Source organism: Podarcis liolepis (assembly GCF_965112155.1).
Source record: "Podarcis liolepis genome assembly, chromosome: 11".
In the NCBI taxonomy this organism is placed as follows: domain Eukaryota; kingdom Metazoa; phylum Chordata; class Lepidosauria; order Squamata; family Lacertidae; genus Podarcis; species Podarcis liolepis.
In genome coordinates this window covers 22,720,209-22,744,572 of record NC_139565.1, presented here as the reverse complement: position 1 = coordinate 22,744,572, position 24,364 = coordinate 22,720,209, and the positions used below count along the sequence as shown (strand labels likewise).

Here is a 24,364-nt window from a genome sequence, read left to right as displayed (position 1 = left end):
GATCCTCCTGCTCTATCACACTGCAAATTCCTTTTGAGAAAGTTACCAATGGGCACAATCTAGCTAAGCCTCGTTTAGACAATGGAATGGGACCTGGTCATGATGAATGTACACTCCTGTACTAAAAGCTCCTTAAGTAAAATGCAAACAAACAAAACAGTAAAATATCATCATCATCATCATCAATATGCCACCAATGAGACTGGGTTACCCCAGCCACTCTGGGCGGCCCCCAAGTAATGCAACTAACAAAAGATTAAACATGCATGAATCAATAGCAACCAAACAAACGAGAATGTTTAAAGTATTAGGACTTAAGGAAGACAGGGAAAAGATGGGTGCATCCTACAAAATTGTGAAAAAAGTGTGCCGTAAATAAACCAAACACAAATCCAAATGTTAGAGAGATTATAATATATATCAGACTAGCACAGAGGAGGTGAAGAGGAGTTGGTGTAAATCAGGAGTGGCTAACATGTTGTAGGATTCCCAGCTTCAGCTAGCATATCAAGTGGTCAGGAATGTTGGGTGGTGTAGCTCAGCGATGTCTTAAAGACGATAGCTGAGCCATCCCTGGTGTACATGATATCATCCCCCTAGGTACTACTATATTACCGTAATCTATCTCAAAAACCAAGTCTAAAGCACACTACTTCCAAATTTCCACAATAAGGCACACCACACCAAGGGATATGACACTTTTCCCCAGTCCTCAGTAGCTAAACAGCAGGTAGGGAGCACAATGGGCATATAGGGTTGGCTTCCTCTCATGGAAGGATGTAGCACACCTGAAGCTGTGGCATTACCAACTCCCTCGCCAAGCCCTGGTCATCTAAAACCAGCTGTGGAAGTTCGGCTTCGCAACAAACCCTCATCAAAAAAGCAGGAGCTATCCTTTTGGCAATGCCTTCATAGTATTGCTTAACTCACTCTTTTCCATATACCATTACTTTCCAATCCATTGCCTGGCAAGGAACGCACATTCATTCTTTCATTTTTACAGTCTGTACAAACTGAGGAGCAAGATTCCAAAAGCTCGACCTGCTCAGCTGGTAACGACAACAACTCCTCTTAGGCTTTCCTTAAACGGAATTGAGAATGTATACGAGTCTTCTCTGTAGTGAGAGTGTATCATGTTTGCACCCCAAGGAATTTTCAGAATGCAGTTTCAAGAAAACAAAAACAAAACCAATAAATAATAGACTGATTTTTCCTTCTGTACTATTCTGGGATAAAGACTTGCACACGGGCTAATTTAAATTTCTAAACAGATTTTACATGCTAGTTTTTTTAGTAGTCAAATTTGAATAAATCATAGAAGCACAACCAAATAAGTTATGGAAACAAGATGTTTTTGAATACCAATCCTCAACAACAAAGCAAGTGCTGGGGACTGATTATTTACAAAAATAAAAATTTAATGATGTTCTCTCAGATGAAAGCAGCCACCTGGTGTTTTCCTATGGACTATGATTTAAAGTATTAATTACTATCTGAGTTGGGGGGAGGGAAAAACACAAAAAAATCAAGACTTTTCAGTGAACTAAAAGTGTACTCACAGTGTTGGCAAGTTCCAGGTAACTTCCTCCAACTGAATTACTAAAATTGGAAGCTTGTGTAAGAAGTCTCTGCATTGCAACTTGTTGATTCATGGCATTGCCTCCATAGTCCAAGAATTTCTGCAGAGTTGAACGACTGTGCAAGTCAGGGCTCTGAAGGTCTCTAGCTCCAGAATCATATTCCCAACTTTCTCTAGCTCCCGAGAGGGTACCTGGGAAAAAGGGGGGGAAGGCTAGTTTATTAGAAGGAAGTGAACAGTCCAATTCCACATCTTCTCCACTTGCGTGATCACAGTAGTTGAGATCTTGAGGCAACCTCCATGATAGCACCTTCCTTCCTTCCAATCTCTTCCCAAACCTCACATTTTCACTGGAGTTCTTGAGACAAGCCCCTGGTCCTCGGCCCCTACTGAAATTAAATACATCTATGTAATCTGAATGCATGGTCTTTCCCTGCTTAATTTCATTTCCACCAGCCAAACTCCTGGGCTGAATATGATAATTTAAGTTTCCTTCGCTCCCTTTTTTTCAGGGGCCTGTCTTCTTGCTGCTAATTTGTAATGACCCGTGCACATGATTGATAGTCTATTAATAATAATTCCACCCTTTGGTCACAAAGGCATTCCAGAACCAATGACTCTTCCAAGAAGACCAACGCTACACCATATGTATCTTCTACAGTGGTACCTTGGGTTACATAAGCTTCAGGTTACAGACTCCGCTAACCCAGAAATATTACCTTGGGTTAAGAACTTTGCTTCAGGATGAGAAGAGAAATCATGTGCCGTTGGAGGCGATAAGTGTGAAGAAAGTCAATATGACAGGGGGTTGGGTGACATATGAGAAGTTAATGTGTACAAGTGTAGGAAAATGGAAAATGAGATCATTTGAAGAAGTTAAGGACTATGTGAATGACTGGCTGCATTATTTTCAAATTAATGAGATGTTTAGAAAAGATTTAAATCAGAGGGGTTTTGCTGACAAAGAATCAAAATTTCAGACAGAAATATTGAATAATGATTATAAGAATTTAGCAAAAATGTGTAAGTTATTACTGGAATGGTGTACGAAGGATGAGGAGGTAAAATCAGTTATGATCGACTGGGCCAAAGATATAGGGCATAATATTCAAATGGAGGATTGGGAAAGACTTTGGAAAGATGGTTTAAGATTCACTGCATGCACAGTTATAAAAGAAAATGTTATGAAAATGATGTACCGATGGTATGTAACACCTGTGAAGTTAGCAAAAATGTATAAGATAAGTAACAAATGTTGGAAATGCAAAGAAAAAGAAGGTACCTTTTTCATATGTGGTGGGAATGTAAGAAGGTAAAATGCTTTTGGGAAATGATTTATAATGAATTGAAGAAAATGTTGAAATATACATTTGTTAAGAAACCAGAAGCATTTTTACTAGGCATTACAGGTAATGAGATAAATACGAAAGAAAAGAAGTTATTTTTATATGCAGTGGCAGCAGCAAGAATATTGATGGCCCAGAAATGGAAACAGGAGGAATTACCCACGATAGAAGAATGGAGAACTAAAATGATGGATTATGCAGAACTGGACAGAATGACAGGAAGGATCCGGAATCGACGAGATCAAAGATTTACAAAAGATTGGGAAAAGTTTATCCAATATATGCAAAAACTGAGTGATAATAAAATTACGTTTGTAAGCTTTAAGGAAGCTCTGTGAGGGGAAAGGGTTAAAAGGGCAGAAATGTGTAAAAAGTAACAATAGGAAGGAATGGCAGACAAATTGAGGGAAGTCAAAAAAGAGAAGTAAGATGTAATTAAGATGTATGGAATGTATAAATTTGTTTTTATATTTGAAAACTAATAAAAATATAATATAAAAAAGAGAGAGAACAGAAATCATGCTCCAGTGCCGCAGCAGCAGTGGGAGGCCCCATTAGCAAAAGTGGTGCTTCAGGTTAAGAACAGTTTCAAGTTAAGAACGGACCTCCGGAACAAATTAAGTACTTAACCTGAGGTACCACTGTACTCTTCTTCAGTCTTTGTGAAACAGATACGTTACACTTCAGAACAGACCCCTTTGCATGTTTTTAGTGACCTGCACCAATCACCAGAGCAGGGTTTTGTTTTGTTTTTTTGCCTGCCTGCTCACTTCAGTCTTCTCTCCTTTGTGTGGTCTGACTACAGACCCCAGATGTACTTGAGCAGCCTTATAATGACCCAGTTCATTCCATGCTGGTAGTGTGCATGGAAACAAACTTCTATACCGGCAGCCCCCTTTGTTAACTCAGGTCCAGCAGAAGGTCAACAGGGAAGCAAACCACACCCCAAATAAATTACATCAAAATTCCACAAATTTTGATTGAGTGCACTTCCGGATAAGTGATCTCAAACCTCTCTCCATGTGAATCTACAAGGACCCTGAGATCATCTTCTGAGGCCCTTCTTCAGGTGCCTCCTCCATGAGAGTGGCAACACTAGAACAGGCCTTTTCTTCTCCCCCCAGGGAGGTTCAGCTGGCACCTTCATTATATACCGTATTTTTCACTCTATAACACGCACCTGACCATAACACGCACGTAGTTTATAGAGGAGGAAAACAAGAAAAAAATATTCTAAATGAAACAGGGGGTGTATGATTTTTGTGGTTCATGCTGTGGCCACAGACATGTGATCTGATGGTGAGTTTGGGGTAGCCCAATGCAAAAATCCTGAGGATCCATGTGGATCCGTGCTTTGTAACCACATTTTAAGTGGGGAGGGAAGGAAAGGCACTCAAGGGACAAGGAGCACACGTGGGGTGGGTGGAGAAGGATGCTGCTAATAATGCAGAAGAGGGGTATAAGGGGAGAAGGCTCCTCTCCTCTCCCGTTTTGCTCCTTTAAAACAAGCAGGCTCTGCCTCTCTCCCTCCTCCCCGGCTTAGAGAGCTGAAAAGCTTTGCTGCTGTTTAGCGAGCTGAGTGGGGAGGAGAGAGGGACACAGAGCACAGTTGCTTTAAAGCAGCCAACCAGACAGGAGCCGCTTACACCTGTGTAAGCAGCTCCTCTCCCGCTTTGCTGTTTCAAAGCGAGCCACGGAGGAGGGAAGGAAGGGGAACCATGGATCCTCTGCTCACGACTGCAGGAGATTCCCCCCACCCACCCATAGGCATTCGCTCCATAACACGCACAGACATTTCCCCTTACTTTCTAGGAGGAAAAAAGTGAGTGTTATGGTGCAAAAAATACGGTACCTTTAGGCACCAGGCGAAAACCAGGCCATTGACTGATTGACATCTGCTGCCCTTTTCAAATGTGTTGTGAAAGGGGAGATTATCGAGTTGTCTTTGTTTTTATTATGTATTTTATGTTTTTCATATTGTGATTTTATGTTGAGAATCTCCCTGAGATCAACGGGTATAGGTTAGTATACAAATTTAAAATAATAAATAAGAATAAGAATACTATATTTAACAAGGATACCTCTTGTCACCATTCAACACTTCCTCATATTCAGTTCAGAGATTTGATTACTGGGCCTCAAAACAACTACCCTGTTACCTTAATACTTCCACAGCTAATAAAAGAGAACATATTCTGTTGAAAACAGACTGGGGGAAAATGTTCTGCTGAGACAGTGACCTTATTAGATTAAAATGTAAGGATAAGTAGGCCGTAAGCTCTTGAAGTAGCAGCAGAGAAACTGTTTTATTGAACAATTATGTGCACATATTAATAAAGCTTTACTGAGTACACATTCAACATTCTGAGCTCCCAAGCAGAAACAATCGCCACCATCACTACTATACCGTAACAGCATAATCAGCTCAGAAAAGTATGAAAACACCCCAGAAAAGCTAAAACTAACCACAGAAATTACGACAGTATATTGAAGTGTTGGTTGCAATTCATATCAAACTAGTAAAATACCTCCCAGTATGTTCCATAGCGAAGAAGGGAATTCTTAATAATCCCATGTAGGGTAAAGTAACCTGTTTCTCCACACCCTCAAGAGAATATTGCCCATCCTCATTTCTAACTTTTTCATGGTGTTCCCCAGTGGATAGCTCGGTTGGTTAGAGAGAGCGGTGCTGATAACGCCAAGATTGCAGGATCAATCCCCATATAGGACAGCTGCATATTCCTGCATTGCAGGAGGGTGGGCTAGAAGATGATCCTCAAGGTCCCTTCAAACTCTACAATTTTATTATCTTAATTTTATTTCCTGGTTATCTGCCAGCACCCTTCACTCCAACGCCACAACTTCCACCTACCCTAAATGTCACCCTCCCTCACAGCAGCTTCCTTCCCGACACAAGTAACAGCTGGATTGAGATGGGGAGACAAAGCTGTGAAAGCGTGAGTTCCCAGTCCTAACTCTACCCAGAAATGTGATTTTATTTTATTTTTTAAAAATCACATTAACACCAAAGTGTGTATTTAACACAACATGCAAGTTATGATAAACCTCCTTTACATGCAAGTTAAGAAACTTCCTTTACAATAAACCACTAAGAAAAAATGAGCTTATAACCCTTGAGGGGCGGAGCTTCAAAAAACAAAATACTGTATAGCTTTACCTTCCATTTTACAGGGTAGGTTGAAATACAAACTTGAATATCTTAAAAACCTAACATAGCCATACCATCTCTTAGTAACCTTAAGCTTACCCATGATGATAAATTTTGCTGGGATATTTATAGGAGTGTGATTGACTGATCTAGCTGAACAGTTTTATGTTTGTTTACACAGTCATGTCTGCATCACATTTTCAGTTAAATTGATCCAATTTGTTAAAAATGATTAAGTGTGAAAGGAAACCAAACAGTGAAGTGCCAAACGATTAGTAGCATTTGTGCACCTTTAAAAAATAAAAATAAAAATGAGCATTTTGGTTCACACCGTATCAATGAAGTCTATTTTCAGTCTTCCTAAGACTCATTTAAAAAAACAAAGACGATTTTAAGATGCTGGACATAGTGCAGGATAAAGTTATTTTCAAAACAATCTAGACACAAATCTATATAAAATGCCTTTTCCTGCAATAAAAATACATACATCAGCTTGAGGAAACACTATTTATAAACATCTGTTTTCTCCACTACTTCGATCCTCTGGCATCAAACATATTTTCCCCTTAATGGTTTTTCTTTTTAACTGAAATCAATAGCAGGTGATCTTCAGTTGTAATGGACAATTGATCACAAGGAGATGAGTGTGTTTATCATATTCTAACATTATACTGAGTCTAGGAAACAGCAACTTGGACTTCTGGTGCCTGTTAGGTGATTTTGCATAGCTACACATTAGATGTAAATGATTTTTCAAGTACTTTAACACCTTTGTGAGACAAGAGTGCCTTTAAGATGTTCTCAGCTGTCATTATTTTAGTTTTTGAATTGAGACAAAAAATTAAAATACCTGGTGTCCTGACTAATCAGGTTCATATTTTCAATTGGTCAAACCATTTTTAAAAAATAATATATAAATTAAACCAAATAGGTTAACTGGATAAAACAGATCAGTTATAGATTTGTATGATGTCAAGATGAACACGAGCAGGGGGGAAGCTAATTCATTTATTTAAACTAATGGCGCAGCTACAGAAATGAAGAACATACTTTTTGGTAAACTACAAAGAAAGAGGAAGAGAGAAATCAATAGCAGAAAACCACAAAGGGTAGTTCCAAGCACACAAAACCAAATCCTACTTCATGCCAAGCCCAATCATTCTTCTTGGGATAAATTCATAACATTTTGTGAACTACGAACAGGCCATGGCACAAAGATTGTTATTTCTTTACATGTCCAGCGACTCTTTTGTGGTTGATTATGATGTCCTCCTTTCGAAACACCCTATCGAAACTTACTAGCTTCAGGGTAAGTGAACACAAAAACAAGAAGGTTCAATATTGTTCTATGTTCCATAAAGTCAAGAATGTCCTACTGTAAAAATGGCAGCATCTCACAGCGGAGGTAAGAGCAAGAGGTCCTTGTTCTACACACATGGCTTACCAGAGCCAGCTCTCTATACAAAAGAGTTGTGACATAACCTGCCTTATGCATAAACAGGGTTGTTGTTTTTCAGCTGGAACTCCCTGGAACTCTGTTCCGGCACCTCTCAGGTGGGCGCCACTGACATTATAAGAGAACAAGGGAGGCGTTCATGGGGTTCCGGCACCTCTTTTTCTAGAAAAACAGCACTGTGTATAACCACAAGTACATTGGGAATTAACTGCTTTTTGGTTACTATGTGCACGTTAAAATATTTACTAAATATTTAGTAACCATTTTATCTATCCTGGGGGCTCACGGAATAATCTTATTTAGCTGTTCAATCTTTAATACTCATTAAGTTCATTCCATAGCCTTGGGCAAATTGCTATTTCCCAATCCCACTGAAAAGCTTGCTTCAAAGGCAAAAATGTGTTAACTTCAGAATGACATGAGCCCTCAGAGGCTTGTAGGGTCCTGTTTGTAAAATATTTTAAGGATAATATATCCTGTATTTATAGCTACTTTGATTTGGACACTATTTTTTGCCAATCTTGTTGAAAGCACTTATTTAGGTGGCTGAATGAGTTTCAGTTGTTGATGCCCAAGGGTATTGTAAAGGCATATGGAGGGATAAAACCTACCTCCTCTGTGCTCAACTTCCCCTGAAATATCAGGTTGGTAGTTTAGGGGTGCTGTTAGCCTTATCCAAGCACTCTCAATCGCACTGGCACAAAGCACCTTTCGAAAGCTTAGGCTAATGCACCAGTTACAGCCTCTCCTGATAAAGACAGTCTAGACCAGGCGTAGGCAACCCAAGGCCCGGGGGCCGGATGCGACCCAATCACCTTCTCAATGTGGCCTGTGGACAGTCCGGGAATCAGTGTGTTTTTACATGAGCAGAATGTGTCATTTTATTTAAAATGCATCTCTGAGTTATTTGTGGGGCATAGGAATTCGTTCATTCCCCCCCCCCCAAAAAAAATAGTCCGGCCCACCACATGGTCTGTGGGACGGGGGACCAGCCCATGGCTGAAAAAAGTTGCTGAGCCCTGGTATAGCCGCAGTTATTCCTGCACCGATAGCATCTCATTCAGAGTACATGGTGTTGCTTGCTGGAGAAATGCAATTAGTGCAGAGCACATCAGTAAGTTGATTAACTGGAGTCAGACAAATGGAACACATCTCTTCAGTTCACAAAGTGTTGTGCTGCCTTCCCATCTGTTCCTACGCACAATTCAAAGTGCAAATATTGACCCTAAGTGACTGGTATATTAAGGACCAGTTTTCCTTGTGTGAAACCACCTGGGTGTTAAGAATGGTCTCTAATGCTCTGTTCTGGGTCACTCTGACTTCCAAAGGAAGCTGAATTGTGACAGGAAACAGGACTTTTTCAATGATGCCCTCCATTATCCTATCTGCATTTCCTCTACGGGGAATCTGGCACTCCCATTATTTTGTAATCAGTGCCTGGTGAACAGCTTTTATTTTGGTTTCTTTCTTCTTTTCGGTATTTAAGAAGGTAACTCTGCTTTTAGGCTGGTATTTTATTTTAAGCTACCTTGCTATGATTTGTCAAAACAATAAGGTCACAGTGAAATCATTATTAAGCAAATTTCACTGTGACCTTATTGTTCTGACCTGTAAACCTTAAGTGAGCATACATGCTCCTTAAAGCACCTGATAAGGGAAGTTAGGATGCAAACATAAGAAAACTATTTTCCAGAAACCAGTAATTGTTTTATGTTTTACCATAAGATAAATATAAAGGAATCATTATTCTATATCCTTGTTCTGTAAGATTTCCGGCTGCATCTTCTATGAGAAAAATGATACACAAAATCCCCACTTAATCACAACAATATCTGAACAATCAGAGAACAGCTGCAGTGCACTGAACTGAGCCAAGGTAGTTAAATGCCAAAATTTGTATTAACTCCATGCATAATGGTGACTTCTGCTCATATAATGCTTATAGTTCTCAACTATACACCAGTAAAATCCAATGTATGTCAGAGCACTGCTAAAAAAAAAAGTATGCACTGTGCTGCTACTTTATTTGAGATAGTCAGGTAAAGAATAGGCTTAACACATGATTGAATCGCTAAAGAAAACCATGAATCACAAATCAGGAGAATTCGGAGAATTCCAGTTCCACCGAAACCAGTGGAACTTGAACATTAAACTGTGCACTTTTTGAAATAAATGGAGGGTAGAACTTTGCCCCAAAGTACAGGCAATGACCCTGTGGCAAGCATGAACCTCCATGGCCCTACCATTGGCCTCAACGTACATGGGGCAGGGACACAGAGACAGTACAATGGAAATAATAATCACAGTGTGGGAAAGACCCTGGACAAGAGTCCTAGCGGACATTGGAAAGGCCGGGACCTTCAGTATTCGCAACTGCTTCATTGGGGCAAGACCTGGAAAAGGTTGCAGAGGGTAACCCTAGGCCGGAGCTGTGGTTTGTTTCCTTGAATAAGCAGTTAACTTCATTGGCCTTGGGTGACTTATTGTTTTATTTTGCTGACCTAAGCCTGGCTCCAACCCTGACAATGGATGAGTGGTGTTTTATTCTGGGCAAACAAGGCATTTAGCAACAGCACCACCAGGCCAGAGGGTTGGCTGCCCAGTATTCCCAGATCCTGAAATACAGTGGGCAAAGCAGAAAGAGCAAGGGTTCTGATGGACTCCTCTTCACCAATGGATACCAGTCCCACTCCCATCCCGCCCTTGACCCTGGCCCCAACACATAACATCATTGACCCACCTCAAAGACATAGGAATGCAGCAGAGAGCAGTGTCTGGGGGAACATCCACAAGGAGACATTTGCAAAAACAAAAGCCGGATCTGACTCACAGAAATTCCACACATCCTCCTGCCTCGCACCCACATCTAGACCACATCCAGTCTCTCACCTCCAGAGAAGGAGATAAACATTGCTCACAAAGCCTACAAAACAATAAAAGGGGCTGAGCCCTTGCCTTAACCCAAAGACACCAGTGCAGGTGAGCTGGTTTGGGGAGAGAACCCTGAACAGCTGTAGCCACTCAGGCTAATGGTCTACAGGCTCAGTGGGGCCCAGTCCTGATGAAAATACCTCCCAGAAACGAGAGCAGCTGCTTTTGCAAGGTGGGTAAGAGGCTTGGTCAGTCTTTCCCAAACTTGGTTTGGCAGCTGCTAGGGATGATGGGAACTGTAGTCCAAAAACAGTTGGAGATCCAAGTTTGGGAAACACTAGGCTTGGTGTTAACCAATACCAGTACCTCTCCTGCTCTTCCAGCCAGCTGCCTCTCCCCCACTTACTTCTGCTTCTGTAGGAGGAATTATCAGGGCAGGAATCCCATTTCCAGCTCCAATTTAAAAAATGCTTCAAGTGAAAGCAAGTATTTCAAAGCAAGAACACTGGCAATTCTATAGGTAACTTTTGCATACAGAAAAGTTGCTTTCCGGGGCAATAAACGTGACAGATTTACAAACCTGAAGCCTACAAATTGAGATGCCCCCTTTTTTTCTCCAACCCACCCATTATTAATGACCAGTTCACAGCTTTTATAGAGAACAAATGCTACGATTCTTCCTTTTATGTAATTATAGGATGCATAAGACAATAAAAATGCATAAGAATTTATTATGCAAGCCTTGAAAGATCAGAGCAACAATATAAATGTCCCAATTTTATCAGATTCTGCTTAAGGGAAAACATTCTATTATAAAGATGCCAAATTTATTTCAACATTGCCCCCCACCCCACTCAAAAATCCATGTCATTTAGTTCCCAAGTAGCTAATTTTGAGATTTCTCCCCTTAGGGTCCCCCCGCAACATATTTTGTGTGTTTGTGCATACCTCAGTGTCCCCCTTAGTCTACTGATATCTCCCTCTTCTGCATGGCTGCTATGTTTCTAGCTACATAATTGTGGGCTCTTCCCCCTGAAGTTCAGAAAACAAAAACAAAGTGATTGCCAGCAAAGCTACAGTATGGCATATCTGTTTCGGAGGGGACTCACAACAAATCATTTGCTTTCTATTTAATTAAGACTGACCTACACCATTACTCACACACAAGACAATTTAATGAAAACTGCACGTATCAGTTGCAGAGAACACAGAAAATGGGATGCACAGTTCTTACAATAGGTCATTTATCTTGACATTATGCTAATGGCAGTAAAACCTTGGAGCAAAACACAGTTAACATGTTTACCACAAAGTTCTTCATGTTAGATTGTTCTGTGTATTACATGACTGCCACTTTTCCCGACCAATGCTCTTCTGCAACTAAGATAAATAGTTCCTTGGAAAGTCATGTTGTCTTAATCTATTTACAGACAGGAGTGCCTGATTCTATGCATGTTTACTCTTAAGCAAACACTGCTCACTTCAAGGAAGCTTATTCCCAACTCGGGTTGTATCCAATGTTAGTCCTGCACAGAGCAGATCCACTGAAGTGACTAATTTAGGACCTTTGATTTCAGTGGGTCTACTCAGAAGAAAGCTTAGTTGGCGATGGTAGACATCTGAGGATAGTACATCTACCTGCTAACATTAATTTACTCCCAGCATGGTGTGCAACAACACCAGCGATGGCATTTAAAGCATACATAATAGAAATACAAATTCAGTGCCAATACACATAAAAAGCCAATCTGCTGTTATGACCACAAGCCTTAAAATCAATTTGCATGTTTGTTCTGTTTGAGAACCCACAATATTCTTTTTATCCCTTGGCTCCACTAAAAAAAGGTATTACTTACCTACAAACGCTTATTCTGGAGAGTGCTGTGCATAGTAATAAGAGCCGTAATCTTATATCATCAGAAGACCAACATGAAAACTAAATGCCCATGAAATTTTACAGCCAAACTCTAAAGCAGAAGAGGGCGTAGAGTTCTGAGCTACAACAACAACATCATCATCATCGTTGTTGTTGTTGTAGTAGATAGGTAGCCGTGTTGGTCTGCCATAGTCAAAATAAAAAAATTCCTTCCAGTAGCACCTTAAAGACCAACTAAGTTAGTTCTTGGTATGAGCTTTCGTGTGCATGCACACTTCTTCAGATACACTGAAACAGAAGTTGCCAGATCCTTCTATATAGTGAGAAGGTGGGGAGGGGTGTTAGTTGTTGTTGTTGTTGTTGTTGTTGTTGTTGTTGTTGTTAGCTACCCATCTGACTGGGTTTCCCCAGCCACTCTGGGCGGCTCCCAACAGAATATTAAAAGCACAATAAAACATCAAACATTAAAAACTTCCCTAAACAGGATGCCTTCTAAAAGTAAAATAGTTGTTTATTTCCTTAAACATCTGATGGGAGGGCTTTCCATAGGGAGGGTGCCACTACCGAGAAGGCCCTCTGCCTGGTTCCCTGTAACTTCACTTTTTGCAATGAGGGATCAGTATATAGTCTGGCAAATCACATTTCCAATCTAGTCAAAATTAGGTACTTTTAGCATTTGGCTCAATTCTGTTGGACAAACATTAGCAATATGCTAGCTCTCTACAAGCAGAACAGTTTCAGACTGTCATGGAATATCAACACATTGGATACTTCCAATGGCCTGCGTTCTATACCTGCCCCATTCTTAAAGCTCAAAAACCACCTCATTTGCACCATCACGTCTCTCCCAGCCCTCCAACCTGTGCAAAAGATTTTCAGGACTGTTTTGTCTTCTTTTTTTCAGTAGGTGGCACCCTAATGCTATCTTGTCAGTTAACCCTCTGGTGAAAAGAGCTGTGTAGTTCACCAATGAACAGCAGCAAAGTCAGTGTCAATCTCATACATGATGAAACATAATTCTAGAGAACTAAGACACAATTTCTCTGGAATTTTTCAACTTAAGTAGCCAGGATTAGGCACACACCTCAGAAAAAGGGCAGTAGCTAGACACAGTTCAATCTGTAAAGAGCTATCACTGCAATTGCATCCCTCAGGATAAACATTAAACAAAGACTTGCACAAAAGCATAATTTTATTTCAAAGTAACTTTTGCTCACATTCTTGATACAAAATTATCACCAATGCTTTTAAACAATTGGCAAATGAAGTGTATAGTTTATGAAATTATTTATTAAGTTAGTTTGAAATTGAATTACAAAACAAAGACCATACTTTTAGCAGGCAATTATTTAGAACAAGATAAGAACAAGGCATGGGTGTGCTAGATAGATAATTCATTACAGTCAAAGACCAGCTCGCATAACACAATGATGACAGCGTTTATAAAGATAAAATATACATTTAGAGTAGATTGCAGCAATAGCTCATGAGTTAAAATTGAGATATATACATACACCCGTACAAGTGAGATTTGGGCTACCATAAAAATTGACCCTGAGGCACCCCAAAGGGCGACTTCAGCTTTTCCCTAGTAAGCTATTTTATTCTAGAGCAGTGTTTCCCAACCGGTGTTCCGCGGCACACTACTGTGCCGTGAGACATTGGCTGGTGTGCCGTGGGAGGGAGGCGGGCGAGTCGGGCGGTGAGAGGCGGCGGCGGCGAGGATCCGCATCGAGCCGGGGGCGGCTCCGCGGTGGTGGTGCCGAGCGGCGGGGCAGCGCGTGCAAAAGGGAGGAGCGCGAGACAGCGGAGGAGGAGGAGGCCGGCATGTCCGGGCAGCAGCAGCAACAACAGCAGCAGCAACTCCCGGCGACGGCTCCTCAAGCCCCGCCGCCGCCCCCTCCTCCGCCCGCTATCGCCGCCACCACCACAACAGCCGCCGCCGCCTCAGTTGCCGCCGTCCCTCAGTCCCTCGCTCTGCTGCCTCCTCCCACCCCCAAAGCTTGGAGGTTCCCCGGCAAGGGGGAGGGAAAAAACTTTCACTTTCGTGCGTCCCTCCCGGCGTGACGCTGCGCGCTGACGTCACGGGGCGGGGCTTTAATGGTGGTGTGCCGCGAGATTTTTTTTCAGTAAACAGGTGTGCCGTTGCCCAAAAAAGTTTGGGAAACACTGTTCTAGAGCAGTGTTTCCCAACCTTTTTTGGGCAAAGGCACACTTGTTTCATGAAAAAAATCTCGAGGCACACCACCATTACAGCCCTGTGACGTCAGCGCGCAGCGTCACGCCGGGAGGGACATGAATTGCTAGCAAATTACATAATCACCTCCTTGAGGGCTGGCTCATCTTCTCCGAAGGCAGAACCCCATTAATTAACAGCACAGACTCACACCATAGCCAAGACGAGGGGGGAAACCCTCAGTCATGCACAGTCATGCACATGTGGGGGCTAAATGAGGACGAAGACCAGGCAGAGAGCAGGGTTCAAATCACCCCACCTGGCCAGGACAATCCCTGGGTGTACCCTTGGGCCACTCGCCTGACCCACCTCGCAGGGCTGTTGTTGCGAGGATAACACGGGGAGAACCACGCGCGCCTCCGGGAGCTCCTTGGAGGAGAAAGCGGGCGATGAATGCAATGCACGAAATATATGAGAGGCGACCAGGTTTTGCAGGTGAGGGGCCCCCGCCAGCCTCCGCTTCCAACACCCGGCGCAACGACGCCGAAGTTTCCCCCCGGGCTCGGCTCGGGGAGCAGCGCTGCTCCCCCCCGGCTCCCCTTCGCCCTCCCGGCTCTCTCTGCCACCCACTGGGGACCCGCCTCACCTGCCAAGTCCGGAGCGCCGGTGGAAGTTGCATGCATGCATGCAGGGCGCCGAATTGCCATTGCATTACACTGCACTGCATGCAACGCCTGCACGCATGCATTGCCTTGCATGCCCGCCAAGGGGTCTCCCCGCGGTCCGATGCGTCCCCTCCGGCGCGGATGCAGCATTGCAAAAATAAAAACCCCCCGACGCAGCCCTACCTGGGGGGCAGCCTCCGCCTCCGCCGCTCCGCCTCCGCGGGGATCCCCGGGCTCCATCCTGCCACCCGATCTCCGCGGGGGCGCAGGCAGGCTGCGCGGGGTCTGCGCGGAAGAGCCCCTGCCCGCCCGGCTGCCGCCGCTGCGCTCATTCCATGGCCGGGAGAAGAGCGCTTCAAACAAAACGCCTGGCCCTCCAGGCCACGCTGGGAAACGTAGTTCGTGCACCCCGCGCGGGCGCGGAGCCCAAGGGCAAGGGGACTACGGATCCCGGCAGCCCCCGCGCCCGGGACGGAGGGGGAGAGGCCGGGTGCAGGGATGGAGGGACGGGTGGGCGAGCGAGTGAGTGAGTGGCAGCCGCCAAGCCTTGGCCGAGAGCCAGGAAGGGCCTCCCCGGGGGAGGAGGAGGAGGAGGAGGGAGGCGCAGAGCGGGAGGGAGGGAGGGAACCCCAGGGGTCATCTAGTGACTGCGCCCCAATCAAAAATTTGACTTAAAAAAAAAATCTTTCGAATTTTTAAATTTTTCCCGCGGCACACCAGGCAACATCTCGCGGCACACTAGTGTGCCGCGGAACAGTGGTTGGGAAACACTGTTCTAGAGGATGATCTGTGCCTACAAATCTGGGCGCAGAATCTGGCTACCAGCCAGGACGTCTTGTGATCTTTGCCTAAGGCATAGGTGTGTTTTTTTTTCATTCTAGGTTTAAATCAGTGTTTCCCAGACTTGGGTGTCCAGCTGTTTTGGACTACAATTCCCATCATCCCTGACCACTGGTCCTAAGAGCTAGGAATGGTGGGAATCGTAGTCCAAAAACAGATGGAGACCCAAGTTTGGAAAACACTGATTTAAATGATCTCCTGTGCCCCTCCAGACACTGTTGGATTCCAACATTTATCCATCTCAAAGAGCCTAGCCAATGATCAGGGATGATGGGATATGTAGTCCCACAACTTGGGAAGAGTCACAGGTTCCCCGTTTGGCCTAATGCTTAAGATTCTGGCCTTGATCAATTCATTATTCACTTTCATATTGCAAATCTAATAAAACTATCATGTCAAGTGCTGGCAACCAGGGTGGATAAAAATCAATGATTTATTTTTTTTAAAAAGGGATTTTAAAAATTTAAATCAGTTTTTTTATTTAAATCAGTTTTTTTATTTAAATTGGATTTTTAAAATAAAATGCTTTTGGAGGAAAAATCTTTCTAAAGATAGTTTTCTATTTAAGTTCCATTATAGTCCAAAGGCTATTCATCAGGAAATAAGGATTTGTTTTAAGTTTTTCATGTGTGCTAAAACTCAGTCTAAGGTTTTTGTTTTTGTTTTTTTAAAAAAGTTTAACCACATCAGTTAACAAACACGGATACATATGCTATAATGTTATTGTTTTAGCTAAATTGATTGTTTAAATTGTTATTGAGGAAATTATTGTTTTTCTCCTTCCAATAAAGTACAGCAGAAAAGTTGTCCAAATATAAACAGTTAACTTATTAAACCTCACAATAATTTCATAATTACCGGTCTATGTATTTCTAATAGTATAACCAAATCAGTATTTTTTGATATAACTGTAAAAACTACTCTGAAAATTTATTATTCCAAAAATGAAACCTTCCTACTGGTTGTAAACATTAAGAGTATACCAGCAAGAATGAGTCTTTCTGTAAAAAATGATTTAAATCAAGTCTTACTGACTAGTGATTTAAATAACAATTTAAATCGGTTTGATTTAAATCAAATCCACCCTGGTGGCAACTAAACCTGCAATCCTAAGTAAACTTACTAGGAAGCTAATACCCACTTAAGAAAGTTGCATTTACTTATTTATATATAACCTAATATAAAATTAAGAAATGCTTATATTCTTCTGTGTCGACAATCAAGCATCTGGGCTGTGAACTCAGACAGCTCCAAGTAGGATAGCAAAATACTAACAGTTTCACATAATATACGTAATTAAAAGGCTAAGGCTTCATGAGAAACCAGGTTTTTTAAGAACATATGTTTTCTATTAATGAAGGAATTTTTAAGAGATTGCAAAATATCGCATCTTGCTATTATAAAATAACCCTTAACAGTCTACACTACCTACACAGCACAAAGTATGCTTTCACACATAATGGCCTTTTAAAAGGCATCCAGAAAAAGATGTGAATTAAGGAGGCCTCTCCACCAAAAAGAAATTTATGGAATGCTTAACATTATGTGCCCTACTTTGACATCCTATACAGGCTGAATGCTTGTTCGCTACTAAAACTAAAGCACAGAAGTTGATGCTACCAGCAAGGCTGCAATCTTTGCTCCCTTTGAATGAGAGGGTATATCGCTTGAACATACTTCCCTATCCATTGTTGACCCATCAGCTTTGGCAGGGCCACCATATCTGGACAGAGATAGCCTAACTTCTGTCGCCTCTGCTCTGGAAACCTCTAAGTAAGATCACTGCAACCCATTAAAAGTGGGGATGCCTCCGAATAAACTTCAGTCCGGTTTGGAAACTTAATCTGGTATAGCATTCAGTGGCCAGGAGAAACTTTTTCAAGTTCTAATAAGTTGCAAGGATGGCACCTATCCTTAAAGAGAAGTTTGGCTAATTTGCTATGTAGGATCTTAGAAGGCAAAACATTAAAATGTGCCAACAAAACTGTTACTCTGTACGGTGGTGCCTCGCAAGACGAAAAGAATCCGTTCTGTGATTCTCTTCGTCTAGCGGTTTTTTTCGTCTTGCGAAGCAAGCCCATTGAAGGATTAGCGGATTAGCGCTATTAGCGGCTTTTAGCAGCTTATCTGCTGATCGGATCAGCTGATAAGCGGCTTAGCGCTATTAGCGGCTTTTAGCGGCTTATCTGCTGATCGGATCAGCTGATAAGCGGCTTTTAGCGGCTTATCTGCTGATCGGATCAGCTGATAAGCGGCTTTGCGGCTTAGAAAAGGGGGGGAGGGGGGGAAAACCAGCAGGAACTCGTAAGACATTGTCGTCTTGTGAAGCAAGCCCATAGGAGATTCGTTTTGCGAAGCACCTCCAAAACGGAAAACTCTTTCGTCTAGCGAGTATTCCGTCTTGCGAGGCATTCGTCTTGCGGGGCACCACTGTACTTAGGTAACTACAGAAAAATGTAGATGTGATATGAATTTCTTAAAATCAGACTAAGACAGGCCCAGACTGTATTGCACGTGGTCCATTAGCTGATGCATGTAGCTTTTTTTCAAATCTGTATCTTTCATTCTCTAAACCATAGATTTGCACTAGGTACAAAGACAGCAGATAAAAAGAAGACGAACCAGCAACAGAAACTTCCCTCATTAACTCTCTTTCCCACATAGATACAAAAGAATTGAGCAATACCTGATACAACAGAGAAATATAGGAGGGGCAGGAAAGCAGATTCAGAGTGAGTAAAGTATACCTCTTCCAAGTTTTAATGAGCTAAGTCTGACTTTCATGGTTAAGGGTAGTACTAGCGACACATTTAGGTGTGCCCAGTATAGGTCCAAGAAAGAAACACCAAGCTGTTCCTAATGAAAACTTAAGCCCAGAAAACCAGATTGAGGCTCCATACAAATTCTGGTTCGCAACTTTTGCTGTGTTCACCCATAAGGGTGCTGCAACGAATTTACTGCTTTTTGTGAAGAAATATCAAGGCAATGCAATTAGTGTATATTTTCGTTCGGACTGTGCTAATTTGCATTGCACAGTCCAGTTGGTAATGAAAGCCATTCCTGAGATACTTGTAGGAATCAACTTGTTCTAACTTGTGGCTATCCATGGTCTTGGAACACTTGGCCTTCATTCATTCATATATATATATATATATATATATATATATATATATATATATATATATTGTATAGTTAGATATTCTTTCCTACAGTAATCTGCAAATCAAATAAGCAATCGTCTAAGTTCTAAAAAGGTTTGCAAGAGGATGAGAAGTTATTGAACCCACATTTGTGGGAAGATCAGTCAAGAAGAAGTTTAATAAGATGGAAGCAAGGACACATCATTGCCTAACTTCTCAGGGGAAAAACACCACATCAGTCTGTGACAACGTACAGCATCACTGCTGATCACATGGTGTATCTATAAAGGCATAAATTTCCTGGTTCTGTGGAACTTCAGTCAAAATGAGATCATGTTAACTCTGGTCTTAAAACTGCAGTGTTTTTAAAAAACCCAATAAACAACTATTGGGGGCAGAGCTGCCCGAAACAGATGCAGCCTAAAATCCTCTTTCCCAGCTCTCTAATTTTCATGCAGAGAAACAAGCTGCTGCTACTTGCCAGAACCATAAGCTTGAGAACTAAGCAAGTATCAATGGGGAGTTCTTGACAACCACTTCATACATTTTCCAAAGCACACCTGTGCATAGACGTAGGAAATAAATGTACAGCCAAGTTTAGCAAAATGTTTTACACATAGCAGTTTGTAGTATGTTCCCAATACGTATAGTTTAAAATACATGCACAAATTCCGCAAATGATGCTAAAACAAGCATGCCGGAAAGAAAATGATTTACTCCAGTAAACTAGATCAGGCTTCCTCAATCTCGCCCCTCCAGATGTTTTTTTGGCCTACAACTCCCATGATCCCTAGCTAGCAGGACCAGTGGTCAGGGATGATGGGAATTGTAGTCTGGAGGGCCGAGGTTGAGGAAGCCTGAACTAGATAATACCACGATGGTGGCCGTATCTGTGTAATCTTTACTTTTAGACAATGGAGGCATAACGAAACAACGCTTACCCAAACTGTTATTGCTGCTTGTTGGCCAGGAAGCTATTCTATCCCTTAATGTTTTCTTTTTGCAAGAGTCATCTGATTTCACAGAGAGTTCCACTTCTTCCTTCCTGATTTCTCGCACAAGCTGCATGCGGCATCGTGTGAATTCCTGAAAGGAAATCTTCCCACTTTCATCTGCGCCAAGTTGATGCATGATCTCAGCCACAGAATCCTCCATGTTCAGTTGGCGGCAGACCATCAGCAAGTCATTCCTAGACATGAGAGAAAGGGGAAAAGGAGAAAGAGAAGACCCAAACAATTGTAGTTTAGTACAAAGACAAGCACCTCTGTACTGGATGATTAGTAACCAGTAATTCAAAACAAGATTTCAAGTCTGATAAAGTAACTTCATTTTTTCTCCCATTTCTTAAAAGGATAAGATTTCAGCCACAGAAGTGATGTCTGAACCAGGGCCGTCTCTACCCAGGGGTGCAAGGGGTGTGGTGCATCTGGGTGCCGAACTCTGAGAGGCGGCAAATGCATACCGATTCCTCTTGATCAGCAGCAGTGAAAAGCAATGAAGTGGAAGTCCCCATCTCCCCTCCTGTGTCGTTCTGTTACTCTGTAGCATCAAACAGAAGCAGTTTTTTCACTGCGTCGTTGTTACAGGTGAGTGATCACCCCCCCAAAAAAAGGTCAACAACTTTGAGTTCACCTCCCTTAAAAAAAAGGGGTGCTGGGCGGATCTTTGCACCTCGGTGGTGCATATGCTAAAGACGGCCCTGGTTTGAACATATGGTAAACTCCAGTGCTTTCTTGGCAGAGCCACATAAAGCAAACCCTTGAGAAACTACATAGCCGTACTTTATGTTCTGGCTTTTGTAGGTGCCTTGATCATTGCAACTGAGAATGACCAAGACTATACAGAGGCTGTGAAACACATAAACAACGAAGCAGAAGTGAAACAAACTGATGTATATTGTGCTCTAGGAGGCTTGGTTTGGTCAGAATCGAGTATACACTTCCCGAGTTAACACTAAAGACATTACTTCTGGTAAATGAGCTATCATAGCCGCTAGGAGGCTGTGAAAATTTGTGTCCCGGGTTTTTTACTCATCTGCCCATGTGCTGCTATCTGAAACCAAAGAGGTGCATTGGTTTGCCAGATGTGAAATATATTGGCATTATTTTCAGCCCTACTTTTAAAACCTTGAAATTATTAGCTGAAAGAATATGTGACTGTTTCTAAATGTTTTTTTTTTTAATTTTTCTTTTCTTTTAATTGTATTCTTTTGCAGTTTTGTTGTTTGTTGCCCTGGGTTAACGGTGGCATAAAAATGTAATAAATAAAATAAAATAAAAATAATGTTCTATTGACACACTTCAAAACTCTAATGCCGATCTGTTCTACAAAAGGATGTCTTAAATATTTGTTTGGCTGGAATGTGATCATACAAGAAATCCAAACAGCTGTTCAAATCCAAACAAATCCCTGTTCTGACTTTTTTAAGAGTAAAGCTATATCTACTGCAACCAATTCAATGTTTACCCAGGTGAATTGGGCATTTTCCTCTCCACACAATCACTCCCAAGTTATGTGAACCGCACAGTATCCATGGGCACAACCTTTGGCCATTTCTATTACCAAATCTGCAAAAAAACCACAACATAAGATTGAAAGCTGAAAACAACCCACACCAATACATGCAGATAAAACCAAGTCAGATGTGGAAGTTCCATCCGCCCCCCCCCCCCAAATTCAGGGAACGGTGGATTGGGACTGCTGTACATTTTACCTTGGCTTTGACAGCTAAGGTGTTTTTCTGCTCTTCTGCTTTGTTTAACCTACACTATGCTAGCTTTGTTTGGAATTGTTTTACTTGTATGATTATATTGTTGAAACTCACCCTGTGACCCCCATGGCAGCTAAAAAAATCTTACAAATAAAATGAAGGAATTTCCCCTATGCATGCCAAAAACAACTTTAGACATGGGGGGGGGGGGTTTTCCAATGGTAGCGTAACACTATTATTTCCAAGTTTTTCATCAAGAAGCCTTGAAAACTTCACGGAATCATAGCATTGCTGAGATAGAAGGGAAGGGTCATCGGGTCCAACTTTCAGCAGCAGTTATCTCAACAAAAGCATCCAGGACAGATGGCCATCCAACCTCTGCTGAAAACCCTCCAGAGAAGGAGAGTCCACAACATGGGTAGGCAAACTAAAGCCCGGGGGTCAGATCCGGCCCAATCACCTTCTAAATCCAGCCCATGGACAGTCCGGGAATCAGCGTGTTTTTACATGAGTAGAATGTGTCCTTTTATTTAAAATGCATCTCTGGGTTATTTGTGGGGCATAGGAATTCATTCATTTCCCCCCCAAAAATAGTCTGCCCCCCCACAAGGTCTGAGGGACAGTGGACCGGCCCTCTGCTGAAAAAGTTTGCTGACCCCTGGTCCACCACCTCTTGTGGGAGTCTGTTCAACTGCCGAATAACTTTAGTATCCTTTTGATACTATGGGAATAACTTTTTATTTGCCCGTGCTTTTTAGAATCACCTTTTAGGTCTTACAGTGGTAGCTCGGGTTAAGTACTTAATTCGTTCCAGAGGTCTGTTCTTAACCTGAAACTGTTCTTAACCTGAAGCACCACTTTAGCTAATGGGGCCTCCTGCTGCTGCCGCGCCGCTGGAGCACGATTTCTGTTCTCATCCTGAAGCAAAGTTCTTAACCTGAAGCACTATTTCTGGGTTAGCGGAGTCTGTAACCTGAAGCGTATGTAACCTGAAGCGTATGTAACCCAAGGTACCACTGTACTGTGTGTGGGTTGCAACGTCTTGCCTTTCAGTTAAATTCTAACACAAGTTTACGGAGCCCTTAAAATCCATCCCAACATTAGAACCCATCTGAAAAGTATATCAGTGCGGAAAAGCTTAGCTCGGAACAATTAAACTAAGCTGCCTAGAGCTGTAAGCATGGGGAACAATTTCCTGGCCTCCAAAATGCCACAAAATGTAACATTGCACTGGCTTTATAATCTTCCACACTGCCAAGACTGTCAGTCACTGAATATAATTCATATATTTTTTTAATCTCCAGTATTAACGTAGTGGAATGTACTCATAGATTTACTGCATATCTGGTTCACTCAGTGTCCATTAACCTTGCTGATTTAGTGACACAGAAAGTGTTTTCGACTCATAAATACCCATTTGAGCATGTGGGGCTGGGGGGAGGAAATCAAAGCTAATTTGCCTCTTTCAGGAAATTAGCTCTTATTTTAAAAGAACTTGCATAGCAGTATCCAATTAAAGATCCCAGAACTACAAGATGGTTAAGCCAACATAACATTCTTGCTAAGCGATAAGAAAGGAAAACCGAAAGACAAACATGAAAGCTGAAACCACAGTGGCTTTCCCCACTTCTAAGACAGGACTCCCCCAAAGAGAAGTCAAAGAATATGAAATATGGCAAGGTTCCTGCTGCAACGTATTTCAACCACCAGCTGCTACTCTGGGAAAAGTCCCAATGCTAATAGGAGTACGATGAGACAGATTCGTTTCTAACACTATTAATTGATCAAAGAGATACTGGCAAGTTAAAATAGCTTCAATTCTCTGTGATGCAGACATTTAGAAGGCTCTTGGGAAGTCTGCAGCAGAGTAGAAGATCAAAATTTTGCAGCATAAACACAGTGGGAATCCTATCCACGAAAACAACATCGTCAAACTGGCTTAAGGATTTATTATTTAGGTCCTGTTTATAAAAGAACAATCCGACTGCATTCAGGGTTTGACTTCCGTGTAAGAACCTCCTTAGCATGTGAAATAGCCCTGTGACAGCCTCTGGAACAGGGGTCCTCAAATTTTTTAAACAGGGGGCCAGTTCACTGTCCCTCAGACACTGTTGGGACTGGACTATAGTTTGGAAAAAAGCTCGTAATCTCTGTGCTTTCTGTTCTTCCACCTTATTAGCTCTTCTTGTCCTTGGGCTGAGCGGAGGAGTGCTTTCCAGAGACCGTGAATCTGTTGGCTCTCCCCCCCCCCCACAGTGCTTCTTCTCCTAGCTGTTCCCCATCCAATATTTCCTAGCTTCTGCCTTCTGGACTATGTCCCTCTGCAAACCACTGTTCCAAATCTATACTATCCTCCTGCTCCTGGGAAGATTAAGGATCCTGATCAGGAGCACGGAGGGGAGGGGGAGGCTCCCACCATTCTTCCTCCGTGCAGCCCTCCTCAGCACGGTCCTTGACACCTGCCAGCACCGACTGAATATAGAACAGCAGCACTCTACTGTAGATTGACTAAAAGGCCCAAGGCAAGGATATAGGG

At 42.3% G+C, this 24,364-nt stretch overlaps 1 protein-coding gene across 5 annotated transcripts in view; it reads right to left on the bottom strand.

Annotated features, from left to right (window-relative positions):
- Window positions 1-24,364, bottom strand: part of MCC (MCC regulator of WNT signaling pathway) — a 217,293-nt gene that overhangs the window by 179,310 nt on the left and 13,619 nt on the right. For 2 of the 5 annotated variants that reach the window (XR_014516816.1, XM_083464429.1), the window contains exons 2-3: window positions 20,060-20,307; window positions 1,560-1,771 (exon numbers count right to left, since the gene is read on the bottom strand). Coding sequence is in view for 4 of the 5 variants with exons in the window: in XM_083464429.1 (XP_083320555.1) it covers window positions 1,560-1,771; window positions 20,060-20,307 (460 nt within the window). In the remaining variant the exon portion in view is untranslated. Of the gene's footprint in view, window positions 1-1,559; window positions 1,772-3,937; window positions 3,994-5,006; window positions 5,035-20,059; window positions 20,308-24,364 lie in introns of those variants that run through there. The other 3 variants (XM_083464430.1, XM_083464431.1, XM_083464433.1) reach the window with 3 other exon arrangements.